At 37.5% G+C, this 17,836-nt stretch overlaps 1 protein-coding gene across 5 annotated transcripts in view; it reads right to left on the reverse strand.

Annotated features, from left to right (window-relative positions):
* The window catches only part of LOC126374347 (protein dead ringer), a 150,971-nt gene that overhangs the window by 92,105 nt on the left and 41,030 nt on the right, over window positions 1-17,836 (reverse strand). For 4 of the 5 annotated variants that reach the window (XM_050020949.1, XM_050020947.1, XM_050020948.1 and 1 more), the window contains 2 exons: window positions 12,852-13,094; window positions 11,707-11,979 (listed from right to left, as the gene is read on the reverse strand). In XM_050020949.1, coding sequence (XP_049876906.1) covers window positions 11,707-11,979; window positions 12,852-13,094 — 516 coding nt within the window. The remainder of the gene's footprint in view (window positions 1-11,706; window positions 11,980-12,851; window positions 13,095-17,836) is intronic. The other variant, XM_050020946.1, reaches the window with a different exon arrangement.

Consider the following 17,836-nt stretch of genomic DNA (forward strand, 5'->3'; position numbering starts at 1 on the left):
ACTCGGATATTACGAAAGTGCTTGACTAATTCTCAAAAGAATATTAATCTTAAATATATAAACAAGGTAGAAAATAAATGTAAGGCCACATGGAATGTTATAAAAAAATATACAACTGTCAAAAACAAGAACTCTATTTCAAAAATATGTGTTAACAATAAAATTATAAACGACCCACTGTTAATATCTGAAAATTTTAATAATTTCTTTATAAATATAATAGCCGACAATTGTACGTCTAACACGAACTTAGTTGATATAGATACAAATGTAAACACGTTAGAGCAAAGCATCTTCGTAACCCCGGTTAGCTGTGATGAGTTAGTGAAAATAGTAATGTCATTAAAAAATTCTAAAGCTTCTGGATATGACGATATCTGTACTGATATCATTAAAATGACTATAAATGTAATTGCACAGCCATTGCATTGGGTAATTAACAGATGCTTAACAGAAGGAATCTTTCCGGATGCATTGAAAAAGTCAGTCGTAAAGCCACTATACAAAAAAGGAGATCATCAGTACATGGATAACTACCGTCCAGTAACTTTAATTCCAGTTCTTTCTAAAATTTTTGAAAAGGTTATGTTTGTGAGATTGCTTAACTTTTTAGAACGTAACAAAATTCTTAAAGAACAACAAAATGGTTTTCGGAGGGGTAAGAGTACATCGCTTGCAACATTTAAATTAATAAAAACAATAATGGACTGTTTAAATGAAAAACAACCTGTATCAGTATTATTTATGGACATGAGTAAGGCCTTTGATTTTGTTTGTCATAAGCGCCTCCTCTGCAAGTTATATAAATATGGTATCAGAGGACCAGCCTACGACTGGTTAAAAAGCTATCTTAGTGACAGAAAGCAATGTGTGGAAATTCAGAAATTTTGTCCCGATAGTAATGACATACAAAAATTCAACTCAACCTTTTTATACAATAATTATGGCGTCCCACAGGGCAGTTTGCTGGGTCCACTTCTTTTTCTGGTCTATATTAACGACTTGCCTGATGTGGTTCCCCACGAATGTATTTTATTCGCGGATGATACGACCGTAATTGTAAAGGGCACAAAATTAGACCTTTACGAACAAGAAATTAATGACGCGTTATTAAAAATTACAAATTGGCTCACGATTAATAACTTAAAAGTAAATATACCTAAAACAAAATACATGCAATACCGTACTTATAAAGGCAAACCATTGAAATTAAATATAAACTATGAAGGGCAACCGGTGGAAGAGGTTCAGAACATAACATTTTTGGGCATAACTATAGACTGTCATTGTAATTGGAAAGCGCACGTAGATGGCGTCTGTTCTAAAGTAAATAGGTTTGTGTATGCGCTGAGACGTGTTAGCCAAATTGTCTCTGTTGAGGCCGCTATAATAGCCTATAACGGATATGTCAGTTCTGTATTACGCTATGGCATCATTATCTGGGGAAATTGTTGTCAAAGCGAGAAAGTTTTTATAGTACAGAAAAGATGTCTTCGAGCTATCTTCGGCCTTAAAGTCACTGATTCATGTCGTCCATATTTTAGACAATATAAATTACTAACTTTGCCAAGTCTTTACATTTTAGATGTCTGTATTTTTGTTTATAAATACAAAAGTCTCTTTCAACAATGCCAAGAGGTCAGTACTCGTGTTCTGCGGTCTCAATACAGGCACAAGTTGTATAAGCCATTGTCAAAATTAACGCTTGCCTCTAATAACTGCTTTCCCATGTGTATAAAAATATTTAATAAATTACCGGATACTTTCAAAGACTGCAAACTCAATAAGTTTCGCGTAGCAGTTAAACTCTGGCTTGCAGATAGATGCTTTTACAGCGTAAAAGAATATTTAGATTACAAATAACAGGTTTTATGTATATAATTTAAAGCATGTATTAAGTGTGTAGATTATTTGTAAAATTGATATTATTATTTGTTATTGTTTTTAAATAATCTGTGTGTATGCCTGAAAAGGCAGTATTTGGTGATACTCAAGGAAAAATAACAGCTGTTTGTAACCTGAATACCATGCACAGAATAAATTTCATTTCATTTCATTTCATTTCATTTCATTTCATTTCATTTCATTTCATTTCATTTCATTTCATTTCAAATCCGGAACCAGGGTATGTTTTTTTTTTTATGTGAACGTAATTTGCTTATTGGTGTAGAGTTATAACTTGACCAATATAATCAACAAATGGCCTTTTCGATATCTTGCAACATGGTAATTTTCAATTATTATTAATTCTTACCCACACCGCAATGTGGTGTACATTGCACACAACGCAGCGCAGGAGCAGCGGTGGTGGAGTATGCAGTATAAGCCACCATACCCCCTCCAGTTGATTGAGCGGAGGCCCCAGTGTACCTAAGTATTAATTAGGTATTTGTGAAATTTAACTGAAATTTCTAAATATCAAAATACTTTCTGTGGTCTTTGAAGCTTTCCGAAATTTGCCATCGAACTTAATATGAAATACAATGAAGAAGAAGAAACGTAAATATTATTTTAAATATTACTTCATAAAGAAATTGCAAAAATAAACTCGTAATTTCCAATTATTAGGTATGGCAACACTAGCCGGGTCACCCGAGACGGTAATGTATGGTGAGCCGATACATATGGCGAACATATCAGATGCAGTCTCTTCCATACAAATAACTATTTCTAATCGGGATATTATGGGTTTCGCTTCAGGGGTTCCTAAGTTAGTCTTGATTTTGGCCAGAATAAAGAAAATACATTAAGTAAGACCACACTATTTTAATAAACGCATTTTATCTATAAATAATATTAACGTTTATTTCCACAAAAAATTTAGTACAGTGCATTATAAATTTCTTAAGCAAAATATACATTTTTAAGTTAATTTCATAAGCCTATGCGGCCGAACTAGGTGAAACTTGTATCTCAGCATGCAACATTTCTCATTCGATGGATTATTTTTATAAGTAGATTTATGAATCTACACAATATCTTATTTTTTCGGATAAAGTAAATTGTTATTTACTACTGACTAAATAATGGATACCAATTCCATAAATGACACGATCTATGAAGTATGTGATATTATGGTAGGTGCTAAATAATTTCGTAATAAGTTAATCCCACACATTGCTTATTATGTAAGTATGTTCGTACTTGAAGCAAATCAACAGGTATTTTAAAGGAATTGACTTACAAGTCGGCGACATTGTATTATGGATATATTCAAATATATAAATAAATATTTCATTATATTTGTCCTGTCAAGTAGCGAATGCCGTCCGAGGCAAATCCTTAAAACACTAAAATAATATTTAATCTACGATAATCCAAATAGGATTATTTTAACATGTGGGATGTGTTTGTGAATTATCAAATTACAAATCGTCGCGTTATAATGAAAACCAAGTAAGTGTTTTTTTTTTTTTTGATAAAACAATGTGATTTCTTTAACCAAACCAGGATTTCTTTAAAATTATTGTAATCCGGGTAAAAAACACCACTATTTTTATCTGGCTGGAAATTAGCGTGTTTATTGCGAGGTTTTGTAAAGAAAAATAACATGAGAATGTGATTTCTCAAAAAGTCGCTTACGCGATGTTTACTGTAAGGCGACGAAATGCAGCCATCGAATCTCTAATCGCACATAGTTTGTGTCGAAAGGACCTCACGCACTGATCTGACGCACGGAAATAGTCAGTCAGCTGGGGTGCGTCAGGCGATAGCGCACAGCGCATAATGTTGCGTTGCGTGCGTTGCAAAATGCAATTTAATATGAATAGTGAGAGTAATTAAAAAAAAACACGGAATTCCACACACTAAGATCCTGATACTTTCGCTACCTTCACTCTCATCATTTTTTTTTGACGTGACTTATTGTAGATTTGTCGCAAATTTAACTACTCGACCGGACAAATGGGGAGCGCTGAGGGCTCTCACCCGGTACAAAATTTAAGACAACAGGCCTGAGGGTGTCCTGTTGGGGTTGGGACCTCGGCTCAGGGCATCGTCTGAGAGGACGAATATTTGAAAGAATTAGACCATAGTGGGTCGATAGCGATAAGCGCTGAATGAGGGAAATCGTCGACCGCGCCGGCGGGGTCGGTATCGGGGTTAACTCTCATCAAAGACTTCATGCTTGCTCGCCGGTTTATGGTACTCTTGACGTGGTCTTTCTTCAAAACATCCTGCATCTGTTCGCGGTACGTACGCCTAGGCCTTCCTCTTTCAACTCTACCACTTACACCATCACATAAATGTGCTTAATATATTAATATCCTCGGCGTGTTTCTAGATAGGTTCTGTGAGTACCTTAATATAAGCAATAAGTTTGCCAGAAGTGCCCTACTAATAAGTCTAGGTACCTATATATGTAGTTATATAGTTTTGTTAGTGCAGAATGTTAGAAATGTTTACAGTGGTTATGCGCTTTGGGACAGATGAGATGTAGAGTCAAACAAAACACGTGTGACTTCTAAGACGGGCATTTATTGTCTGTGTTCAATTAATGTAGTATATTATAACACAGGTATAGATAAATGAGGTACGAAAGTGTATATCATAATTTTATGTTCTTTTTTTAAGAACGTCCAGGCGCCTGTGTTGAGGTTTTTGTTGCAGCTTTCTTTTCCTCGGCTATACAGGTTGTAAGAAACTGCAGTAGTTTTATGCGGATGAGACGTTCGTTAAGTAAAAAATACGTTTCAAAGTCTAACTGTGTTTCCTACTTAATAATTATTTTTTTGATTTTGAATTTCGAATTGTATATAACATAAATGTAGAGGTACACGATACAGTTCAAATAAATAATAATAATAAATGATAACTGTTTAATTAGAACCTGGGTTTCTGATATTTAAGCAACGTCGTCTATGCAAACAGAATTGACAGGCACAAAGTACACAGAAAAAATCGCCACAAAATAACCTTGTAGATATTGATTTAAATAATTTCGTCAGTAGCCGCTAGCCATTAAAGCACGTGTAAGTATTATAACGAATATCAGTGCGTCGACGTCTGCAAGTAATGAGACCGATAGACACATAATCGTACAGTTTTATGAACCGGCCATTTTAAGGCTAATTGCGTCTACAAATCGGCTATTTAACGACAATAGCCGCATCTAAATCGGAGTAAAATAACGAGTGTGAACACACCTTAATTAGGATCGGAAGTCGACGAATGCTTTTTAATGTCTCTCACTAATTTGTTTGTTAGTTCGTAGCTAGTTTTACGTTTTGCTTAATTGCTGTGAAATGACTAGTTAAAATATTCAACTGGAGAAATATTTTTTTTAGTTTCATTCTTGTGTAAGAGAGATTGTAAAAACAGTTTTCAAGTCTCAAAGGTTGACTACTATTTAGACTGAATATTTTCGGTAGTAATGTTATGAATTCTTGATTGACAACAGAGACTTGTTACTCGAGAAACAAAGCTAGATAAGCTGGAAAATTTTGTAGAATAATATCGTAATCCGTATTCTTTTCCGGGCTCTGTGTACCGACCTTATTAGCGAAATGAGAGAGTGAGATGAGAAAAAGAAAACGAAAAGCTACTTATCTATAAGAAAAGTAAAAGCAACAAGCCCCTTGTCTACGATTACCTATTTATCATGTTACGTATTCAACATCAATGAACTTTACACGTACCTTAACAGTCTTCACGTAATTTCCAAAGCATAGTCGTGATCCTTGCTTATGGTTCTGGTGCAGGTGTAAATTGCAAAAACCGTTAATACTGCTCAGTAGATTTATCGCAGTCCTTAGTAAGTAGACAGAGTGTTAGTGACATCGTAACGAATACTAAAGGGGATGATTCAGGCCATGATTCTGAGTTAATATCAAGCGGAATTTTCCATCGCAAAAGTATGGAACTGAAAATGAAAAATAAAAGTTTTCATGAATTTTATGACAGGAAAATTCACTTGATATCAACTCTGAATCATAGTATGAATCATCTCCCTCAGTATTTGTTACGGTGTCAATAACACCCAGATGATTCAGCTCATTATTCTGAGTTAATATCAAGTGGTGAATAGCAACATTCCCAGTTGGGGTACATTCCCGGGAACGGCATATCACTGGTCCTTCTTCTTCTTCTATCGTGTGGGTTGTAAGGTTGATTACCAACCCCATCAACCCTGGTGTCAACACTGGTCCTGGTTACCAACTCCTCTTACGCACATTATGAATAAGTCAACCACATTAAGAGGATACGATTCCTTGTTTGCCTTCTACTAGACGCCCCATACAGTATTAAGTTAATGTAATGTAAAATGTGGGTGCACTTTTTGTCTCACCCAGCGCTCAAGCGACCCACAAACCCATATAACTCAATAAGTTTCAAAATTACGAGTATTTCAAGTGTATTAAGTATAAAACATTCCACCCCGCGATAAAGGCATCGAAAGGCACAGATAACAGCATCGTCTAGACGAAATAAATATCCGAGCACTCGAATACCAAGTCGATGGTTCACTTGGCTAATCGTTAAAAAACAACATTAGCTTTTTTTTCTACCGTAACCTACTGCTTTAAAAGGCAGAGGCGAATCTAATAGGACACGTGCATTTGAGGCATTTAAACGAGCGTGTTTTGAGATTAGGCGACGGGTGTGGTACATGATAGTGGCCACTTTTACTTTTAAAGGTGCTCCCCTGCTTCACAATATTATGGTGCAACGTTTTGTTGTTTTAGGAAAAAAGAAATTCGATGATCTAACCCCTTTTATTGGTGACTCAGAAATGACTAAGGCGAAACTAATCTTTATTATATATCTGTGAAAAACGCATTGCAATAAAAGTTGCAGTGTTATTAGTTTTCGAACACACCTTGAATATAAATCTTTAAAATATAGATAGTAATCTCGTGCAATAGCTGATATCTTGGCCGATAAAAAGTTACTATATCAGATTATATTTACTACGATCACGATAAAATGGATACAATCAGACGTGTGCGCCATAAACAAGAGCGCCCCCTAGCGGGTTCCGCCATTTTGAACAAATGAAATAAATGCGCATGCGCCGTACCCGAGACAACTTTGCAAATACGTGATTGAATTTATTGCAAATTATTTTATTTCTTCACCCCAATATTTACATTACTAAGTAAGTTTTGTCAAACAAAGCTGGTGAGGAGTGCGTGTGTATACTATACAACTCTGCCTACCCCAGCGGGGACATAAGCGTGATGCAATGTTATATCATATCGATCTTAGGACTTCAACCTTAATGCGGCCACAAAATATCCTTTCGAATATTTCGTTTCTTTCGCTGATCACAGTCATCACCTCTGCATGCCCCGGTAGCGATAAAGGCGTGGTTATTCATATGGAAATGGAACTGTTTAAAGTCAAACAATTGAAAAAACAAATTAATAAATTTAATTTGACAGTGACACTAATAGCGACACCCATCCAATCTAAATAGACGTTTACAGTGATTGCAATAACTACAAGGCATCCAAATTACTATAAATATAATATGCAAAGCTTCGCAATGTCATTGTTTTAAGCCAACGGCTAAAATAACCAGCGCTATAAATATACTATCTGACAGGCAGAGCTAGCGCAAGCCAACAAGAATTACTAATAAAAGGACGGAACAACAATTCGCCACGATGATTTAGAAAGGGAAACATTTGTACGAAGCGACGTTTATGGGCTATCCCTAAGGAGCTACCGTAAACCCTTAAAACAAAGGAGTAAGAAAGAAAATTGAAAGAATTTCGTAAATAGCAGTAGCGAAAAGCATAGTAATTTCTGCACATTATAGAGGGATAGCTAATTGGTCGGTGGAGGCACACGAATAATGTTTATAAATCGAGGGTGGGCCCGGTAAGTAATAATTTTCGTATTAGCATTCTGTGCGAAAGGGAGAAAATATGTCGAAGGAGGGGCGAGTGGGAAAATGGCTCGTTTTCCCTGCGTGTTCCATATTCAAATTCAAAAAATTCTAAACAAGTAATATAAATTGCCGCCGCTTTTCCAAATTGTTTCTCAGTTACCAATAACTACTTAAACACGGCACGGCATAAATCACATAACCGCATAGGATATAAGTACATTTAAGATTGAGTTTTACGATGCAAAATAAACATTCTAGTTCACAGTGTTCACAACACATGTGATATCAGAGAAGGAATTAGTAAAGGTGCTACTAGCCAATAAAATCCGATTCAAATATAGAACAAACATTGATCGGTGAAACGACCGTGCGCAGTGGCGCGCGCAATTGGCTGATCAAACGCACCGCGCGCCGTGCAAATCGTGCGATTATCGCGCAGTCGCACACCGCGCAAGTCGCGGTTTACCTTTATAATCGCAGCGTAACGTCCGTCTAACTAGAACAATAGTGTGAAAAGTTCGCTCGGGAATAAAATAAATACAATAATATCGTAGAATGCAAGAGTAATTTGGCTCGAAGGCACAAGCCTTTGGCTTACGAGCAATATTAACTTACTTGCATAATATAAATATGACGACTGAGGTATGTAGGTACATTCAGTGCTTTCAGACTTGTAAGTGTAATGTTTTTTTGGTAGATAAAGTACTTTTCACGATTTTAAGTGTATTAATATCTTCCGAGTGTACCTACCATCCTTTATTAGGTATCAGGGGGGTTAAAATGGCAACATCGAAGCAATTCATCTAAGAAAGCAATATTACAATTTGACATTTGCGCATATAACAGTAAGTGCGCAATGCAAACAAATGTCGAATAGCAATATTGCTTTCTTGGATGAATTGCTTCGATGTGGCCATTTTAATCCCCAGCAACAAAAAATCAGCCTTTAAGATATCTTAACACATCGCTTGCATGTGTTAAAGTGTGCATTTATTAGCGTTAAAAGTTTATTAGTTCATAATAGGCTGATTCTATAAACCCAATCATAATTAAAGACATAATGAAAAGTTGGAGAAACAAAAGCTTCGAGCAGTTGCTCGTTCACCTATAACCAGTATTACCACGTGCTCAATAAGAGCACCCACAGCGCGTGACCCCCACCTTATGGCACGGCCATTGTCTGCATAGCCTTTGTCATAACAGGGTGGATGAGGAGCAGAACCACACCAGAGACAATGCGATGCCAAACTGACGTTAATTCGCAAATTACGCGTAATCGCCGCTTTTGAACGCGCGTTTTGTTTCCGATAGTGTTGGGAGCAGGGTTGCCAACATTTTTAACCGACTTCGAAAAAAGGAGATTATCAATTTGTAATGTAATTGTTTGATCTATTGTATATTTTTCAATTTTCTTTAACATAAGCCACGTTTTTGTAAGTATATGTAACATTTTCTATCTGCCACTACAATTACAATATGTATTATGTATTTTTTTTTAGAATTACGCTATGTATTATTAAAGATTAAGTAATTAAGTATACTACAGTCCAAACAAACACTTGTAAAATTTAATGGAAAAAGTAAGCAAAATCCGAGCAGATAAATGAACTAATGAAGAATGACTTACTTAAGTTATTATTTAAGGTGCAAAAACAAAAACCTTTCTTTAGCGTTCCTTCAATGCCAAATTATTTAATTTTGGATAACAATGACCATAATATCGAGCAATATAAAACTATCTATTATCAGACTGAACAACTAAATTGAACTGAACTACCGGACGACTTAATAATACCTACATGCGGTTCTATAATCGACTTATGAAAAGGAGAACGATCAATAAAGAAGCAACATTAAAATATGAATGTGGTAAAGCTACTTATTATTCAAGAATAAAATGGCAACAGGCAGTCAAGTCAGTTGCTTGCAATCAATTATTCAATTACCACACATAACACTAAAAGTTACATAGGTATTTCATTACAAGTATGTTATAATAAAAAAGGCCGGTCATAGGATGGGTGACCATAAAAAAAAAGTTTTCATCTCGAGTCCTCCGTGCTTCGGAAGGCACGTTAAGCCGTTGGTCCCGGCTGCATTAGCAGTCGTTAAAAACCACCAATCCGCACTGGGCCCGCGTGGTGGTTTAAGGCCCGATCTCCCTATCCATCCATAGGGAAGGCCCGTGCCCCAGCAGTGGGGACGTTAATGGGCTGGTGGTGATGATGTTATAATAATGGTTTAAAACTCTTTTCTCTGTATAGTAGACTTCAAAATCAAAAACTCCCTTGACACTATTTCGGATATTTAGCAAATATTGATTATAAATTGATTATATACCACATCACACTATACGGACACTTCATACAAAACTCCTCGTTTTACACAGACACTACACATTGACGTTATCGTACACGCGCATCTATGTGACGTCTGACGCCCATACGATTGAAGACTAAAGTAAGACCGAGAGGGGGTGAGGTAAACCAAACTCAGCCGCTGGTGGGGAGCAGGGAGTTGCCGTTATATACGTAGTTTTATTCCTTATTCTATGCGTATGTGATATCAATTGAAAGTCGGTTATGTCAAATCTGCTTTTACTGTACGAGATGTGAAAGCCTCACACGCATTGCTCTTTTGACAGAATAATAAAAACGTCGGCCTGTGAATAGCAGAACAATGTATCCTTATTAAGCGTTCGGATACGCGTACAATGTTTATTATGCATTCGGATACACACGCGTAAACCACGATCTCTTATATATCTTAACAAGGTAACAAGCGTGGTCGATTTTTAATTCTTTGCAATTTTCAGTGGAAGTGTGAACTCGAGTTCCAGAATCGTGAGTATCGGTCAAACCACGAAGCAGTTGCCGAATATTGCATTCATTTCACATGAAAACTTTTTATACAACCTTGTTGCTAACTATACTGCCTGTCAGTACTTACAATACGTAATAATCAACTTTCATAAAATTCATAAATTGCTTAATTTTATTGTATATCCAAAACGCGGTTTATAAGAAAATATTCCCCTTTGCATCGATGACTAGTGACAGCTTTTAAAATGGCTGTAAAGTCCTTAGCAACCACATAGTAAGTACCTACATCTTAAATTTATCTCGTTGCTTCTAACGTGTGCGAAATTATGTATAAAATTGTGACTGATGTCACGGAAAAATGTCCAACTTCAAATAAACGAACGGAAATAATAATATCTTCATAACGTGCAGGATAAACCAGTCATACATAACAATTGACAATAGCCATCACTTAAAGGGTTGTTCTCATTCCACTAGGGTAGACCGCGCAGGAATGACCCCTCGTGAAATCCCTGCATAACCAATGAAATATGAAACAAAGGAAACAGGTTAGGCCGGCCATTACGCGACGATTATATTGAAACGATTTTATTGGCCCGTGTGCGGCTGGCTGAATTGTTTATCAGAGACTAAGGGTTGATTTGCACCGATTATGTCGTTAGGGTAAATATTTTCGATTTTTTATTGTGTGCGGTGGGAAATGTCGCCTCGCGTTTATAGTGGTTAGAATCAACTTCGTGGCATGTTGTTAAATTGTTCGAAAATTATACGATTTGACTTCCACCCTCACAGCATAACATTGTTAAGTCAATTATTGAAGACATATCTTGAAGAGACATAAGGGTATTACATTGTAGGGCTACCAATTAAAGTATAAACTACTGTTGCAATCACAGTATTTTTCGGTACCCACTTTCGTTACTTATCTGTAATTTTTGCTCATCGTTTTCATATGCAATTTCAAAACATGAAATTCCGGTGGCGGCTTATGACCGTTAACAAGTTAGTTGCAAATTCATCTGTTGAGATTCTGAAACAAAACGACCTTACCTGACGGACCTGCTTGTACTGTTCTTCGAAGCTCCATCCCGCAGCGCTGCCTTCGGATGATGACGATGAAGCAGAGCCCGCGGGCTGCGCAGGCGGCGGGGGCGCCGGCGCGAGGAACGCGGGGGGCGCGTAAGGGAAGCCCCCTGCTCCCCCCGCACCGGCTAGTGCGAACACACTCGAAGGGGTGGATAGAGGGGCCCCTTGCGCAAGCGACGCCAACGAAGACAGGTGCGGGTGCAGAGAGGACTTGAGGGACTCAAAGTCGTCCCGGACCTGGGGAGTGGATAATTAGTGCTTAATAATAATAGTGTTATGTATGTTATGTGCAATGAATGAAGAACTGGAAGTGAGTGAAATAGCGAATTGATCTTAGGTCGAAATCCAGAGGCCGACTTATAAAGGTTAGCTTATAAAGCCATGAAAAAGTGATTTTTGAAATGAAATATAGAATTCTGAAAATCATTACACCAGATTTTGGATACTATACCGTCTTAGTCAGATTTTTTCTGTTGTTTCCCTTTATAAAGTATCTATCCCTAAGCACGGGTAAGTGTTGCTCAAAATGTCACATCGGGTATAGAAATCGGACCTTATGAAATGTAAACGAAATGAAATTATCTAAGCCCTATAGTGTGCATATTATGCTTAATTAATATGCAAGAATGTCGTAGAAAACAGCCTCCGACTTTGAAGTTAGCGGTCAATTGTCTCTGAATTGATTACTAATCATATAACAGATCCATGTCAACTTGTGAATGAATGATTCTGTATAATATATGAATGATTCGATTGCTGCGGCGGCTCGGGTTGCGGCGCAAAGAATATCGACGTAGAAAGTATTCGCTGCGTCTATTGGCCAAACTTTTAGAAAATGAATTGAATGGGTAAATATGACATGCTTCTGCGCTGGATTCGGAGCAAATAAAAACATAGAACGCGTTCAGCAGTTTATCTTTCCATGGTTGTCATAACTCTAATGGGCTATGGATGGGCTGATCACCTGTCACATAGTTATTCATCTTACACCTTTTTACCAAAACTGGCTGCAAGTTCTCTTCCGATTCTTGCGGCTTCTCCGTTAAATGATAAGATATAAGATGAATCCCAATAGGAAGTAGGCTTGATGATGTAAGTAAAAGTCTTACCTTCAATTCCCTCTCATGCGGCCGAGGAGAGTTCCTCTGATGCTGATGGTTAATCTGGTGGTTGTTGATGGGCTGGTGGCTGGTGGAGTGATGGGTCATGTTGTGGGGGGACTGGAGGAGCGGCTGGTGGGGTTGGTGGGGCGGCTGGTGGAGCTGCTGGTGTGCCGGAGCATCCCGGCCGACGCCCTCGTCGGAGCTCTCGCAGGATTGCTCGCCTGACGACTCGCCTTCTGACCGAGCCGACTGCAACAAACGAAAAATGATTTGTAAATGTGGCTTTTTGATCGTAGAATCGTAGACTTCAGTGTTGCTCGAAGTTCATCTCTGTCCTTCCTTATATCCTGACAACTGTTGTGCAAAATATGATGATCGGACCGGTATACTAAAGACCTAAAGGCGTAACAAACCAAGACCATAACACAACGTAACATAATCTCACGACTATATCCCATTTGGGGTGGTACAGTCATAAGCAATATTATGTACTTACCCACTTTAGAACCCTGTCGCACTATCATATTTGGAATTTAGTAAGACTTACGGTTTTATTTGTCAAAAAAGTTAATGTGACATATTAGTACTCATGACCGTACATCCATCACAAGATTAACTAAGTACCCACACTTCATCGAGATTTCTGTTGGACCAACGTGATAGGTGGTGACCCGTGTCTCGTCTATAATGACCAAGACAAGTGTGTAAGCGGAAACTGCACTTAAAATAAATCATTAGTGTAATTCCGATTCTGAGGTTCGAACCGGCCGGCGCTCCCCGTTTGAGAAGCAAGCCAGTGTACCACAGCAACAGTGACTTAACAATCAACTAATAAACGAATTTTCAAGAATTTTCGCATTTATATTTTTTGTTAAAACACATAAAGCTCAAATGACCTTTATATACTTTCTGATACAAACCACAGCTAGCAGTCACTCTTGGTAGTGATCCTGAGATACATATTATGGAATTGCTTGCAGGTTTCTTGTGATTCGAATTATAAAGCATGTTTAATAGCGCGGCATTCTTTGAAATGAAACTGCAAGCACCTGCTGGACTGGAACCGACAATTACAGATAAATGGCTGAGGCGTCAGGCCTCAAATAACTTACAAATAAACAATAAGTAATATAATGTGGAAAAATTCTTGCAATTATCTTAAAAGCCGACGAAGTAGCGCGGTAAGTGTGGCGTGACACAGTCCAAGTCTAGGACACTTACCTATTTACGGGTAATATTCAATTGAGGTATTAATAAATACTGGGTTCTAGTATTAGATCAATGTCAGAGAAGGAAATAAATGTCTTGATGTTATTTATGACGAGAATCTCCGTACTGCGAGACAATTTATATTCACTACATTTCCTTACGACTACGACCAAGACCATTGCAATATTCATTATATTTTGAACAACCTCATTATTCTATACTTGGTAAGTTTATTTATTAAACAAAAGCTTCGGAAATAGTGCTTACTACAGGTACGTAATACTACGTCTAACAATAAGAAGAAAGCTATGGTAAAAATGACCGAAAAGTTTAGGCAAAACATCTATTATTACCTTAGTTTTACGATGAAGAAAATGTACATAGGTACGTATATATCTTTTTGAACTGAAGTCAAATGCTTTATTGTTTCAGCTGTCCATAGAACATTGGAGGTAAACAAATTAAAAAACACCTCCAATAATACAAAAACTATTTCAAGGCAATGAAATACTTTAATATTGCTGTTTACAATATCGTCTACGAGTAATCACGCAACAAAATCTAAACACTTAATACGAATTAATAGCTCAACAACAAACATTGTAATTTGTAATCTTCCTTGATTACCGATTCAGTATTTCTCTTAATCATTATATTGTTTTGTTTTCCAAGTATAAATTTAATAAGCATAATATCCTTTGTGGTTTTGTATATGTTATTGGCAGTTATTGCCCGAGGTATTGGAATTAAATTTAAAATTGTTTGTGTGATAACGACATTGCTAACATATGGCGCCCACGATTGTCGCCTCCGGCTGCTATTATGTTGGTGACAGAATTGTCTTTAACGATGCATGTAATGCTGTAATGGATTTGAAGACATCGCCAACTTCCTTTCATATGTTTTCTGAATGTATTGCGTTAGGCTCCTGCGTTTTAGTGGAGCATGGTTCATTGGTAATCGGTATGTAGATAAGCATACATCGATAAATCACAAAACATTTTAGAGTAAGTGACTTGGAAATAGCAAGACCACCATAAAAGCGTTTATCGCAATAAGTCTGTTTAAATTGCTAAATTAAAAACTTCATTGCAGCGCTTTGTTGTCCACGTTGCAAAATAACGCCAAAAAAAAAATACTACGTTGGTTTTGTACGAGCAATTCGTTGTTCAGAAAGCTACGCATTACGAGTCTTACAATAGTTCATTACACAGAAGTTACACACGTAATGAAGGTGGAACCCGTGGGTGCACTCTGGGCCCGGTTGCAGTGAGCGGAATCAATAAGAATACGGCGAGCTGCAATCAAATCGTCGGTTGAAAAGAGTGCGTTTTGCCCGCGCACCGCCGACGGCCCGCGGCCCACAATTACGACATTTAAATTATTATTTTATTTCCATTTTTATTTATTATTCGCATTATTATATTGTGTGGAGTTATTATCGGTGAAATGTTTCGTTCGGATAAACGCTCAGCGTCGAACGACACGCAATCCTCCCTCGCTCGAATCAGGGTTCCTTCCATCCGCAATCACGGATAAATATTATTATTTTATATATATATGCCCTCTGTTATTACATGTTTCAAAGTTCGTTTGTGAATTTTTACAAATATTAACATATTGACAATCAACATCAACGAATTTTTTTCCATCGAATAAATTTCTGACTAAGTACTAGGTACGGTAAGCAAGGTACGAATATATTTTTTCTATAAAAATGGTTATCTCAAAGATTGCAGCAAGTTATTTTCACAATATATTACTTAATACATTATTGATATAAATGAAGAGAACGTGCGGAACCCGGTTCACGCCTAATATCGAACCCTTGATTGGCATGTCATTTTATTCAACTTCGCTTTCTCATGGTTCCAGACTGCTACTGAATTCCGTTCGCCTTTTATTACTTTTTAAGCCAACCACAATTTTATTTAAACGTTATATCAATAAAATGAGCCACTTAGGCAGTTGCGCCGAGTTCGTCCACCCCGAAGATTCAGTCTGAAATCAGCGAAGAGTTGACATACTAAAGCGTTATTGTATTGTTATTGAATGAGAAACTGTAAATACATATGAGTTGTCAAGAGTCGGTTGCGCATGTCGATAAGTAGGATAACGTTAGCACAACCCGCGCTAATGCCCAAGCAAACAGAATCGGACGCTTTTATGAAATCCCTCTCGTGATTTTATAATATAATATTAACTGTAAGTTGTTTACTGGGCCGATGAAAAGGTAAAGTCCACATGATGTGATAAATATTGGATGAGTCAACATAAATGACCGGAATTTCACCATCAGTTAGCACATCTTCCATGTATATACGTGGCTGTACCTTGATACCCACATAATGTGTTTGGTGATCTGTACAAACTTTAAACAAGTAATTCAAGTAAAAAACAACAAAGTAGTATTGTGTTATGCTCCAAATTAAACTACTGGCCTAACAGAGAAAGGAAAAGTGAAAAAATCCATCCATCGGAACTATTAAACAAAACAGGCAGCCCGCTTATGATTTGGACAAACACGGAATGAATTTGATGGTGTTCTCAGAAGAATCCCGAAGCACCTCGCCCGGTCCGCCGGCCGCGAGCAGCGGGAGGACACGCCATTGATTAACGCCTTTTACCAAACTACACCTTGCACGAAACTCAACCCAAACGACGTAGATACTCGAGCCAATTTAAAGATATAGACCAACACCGCAAGTTGCTGATATCAACGCAGATAAGGAACAAGATACACCGAAGGAATCACGACTCTATGCTGATGACACAGAAGTGGTAGCCTTAACTATTACGCGACTTACAGATAACCCACACAAAAACAAACCTTATGCAAATGATACAACACAGGTTATTGAAGCAAATAACACTACTTGCTTTCAGAGAAGTCGATGTTCCATACAATGTAATATTTGTGATAGAAATCATAATCGTGTCTATGCGAGTATATTTTATGAGGCGAAATCAAATAGAAACTTGCAATGAAAGATGTCGTGTACTTAACTTGTTTGGTATTCAAAGCAAATATGAGAAGTAGGTAATAAAATACTAAACATTTGTTAATGCCGATAGAGATGTGGGCAGGTGTGATTTGAAGACGTAGTTATATCAATGTAAGAACATTTACGCATCAAATTTGGTCTCATAACTGTTTTCATGTTCTCAGCATATTGCCGAGTGTCTTAACTAAGTTTGTGAAAATTCACAGAGCAAAAAGAGGACGTATTCCTGTGAGCAACGTGATGGAAATGTTCGCGCATCCGCGCTCCCTGGAACATTTATTAGCGGGATCCGTCACGAGCTTTGTCCACACATTAGCAGTGTTAGCACCCGGGATGCGAGCCTGCTACCTGGTTATTTACCTAAACGCCTGCTGCACCGTGTATTTGCCTAGATATCCACATATCTGGTGTTCGCGAAGCTCTTGCGACACTCATGTGTGCAACGTATTGTTGACGTCGAAGGGAAATCTGCTAGCGCGTTTGCGTAATCGAGGGATCGGCGATTCAACAATGTGCTTTAGGTATAATATTTGCACTAATCAGTCGTAAAACCGTCAATGTCCCGAGACCAAGGGACGACTTTGTAGAATTGTAAGAGTCAATTCAAAAGGATTTATAGGCAGTACTATAATTTCGAGAATCAACAGTCCGCAAAAGTAGCCATCAAAGGGTGGAATAAACGCAAACAAAGGAACACACAAAGCGCTATCTCTACGACTGTCTGAGACGATAGGTCTCCAGCGTGTCACAATGTTGCCGCATTAACTGCTGCAGTAA

Source organism: Pectinophora gossypiella, chromosome 17 (assembly GCF_024362695.1).
Source record: "Pectinophora gossypiella chromosome 17, ilPecGoss1.1, whole genome shotgun sequence".
Classification (NCBI taxonomy): domain Eukaryota; kingdom Metazoa; phylum Arthropoda; class Insecta; order Lepidoptera; family Gelechiidae; genus Pectinophora; species Pectinophora gossypiella.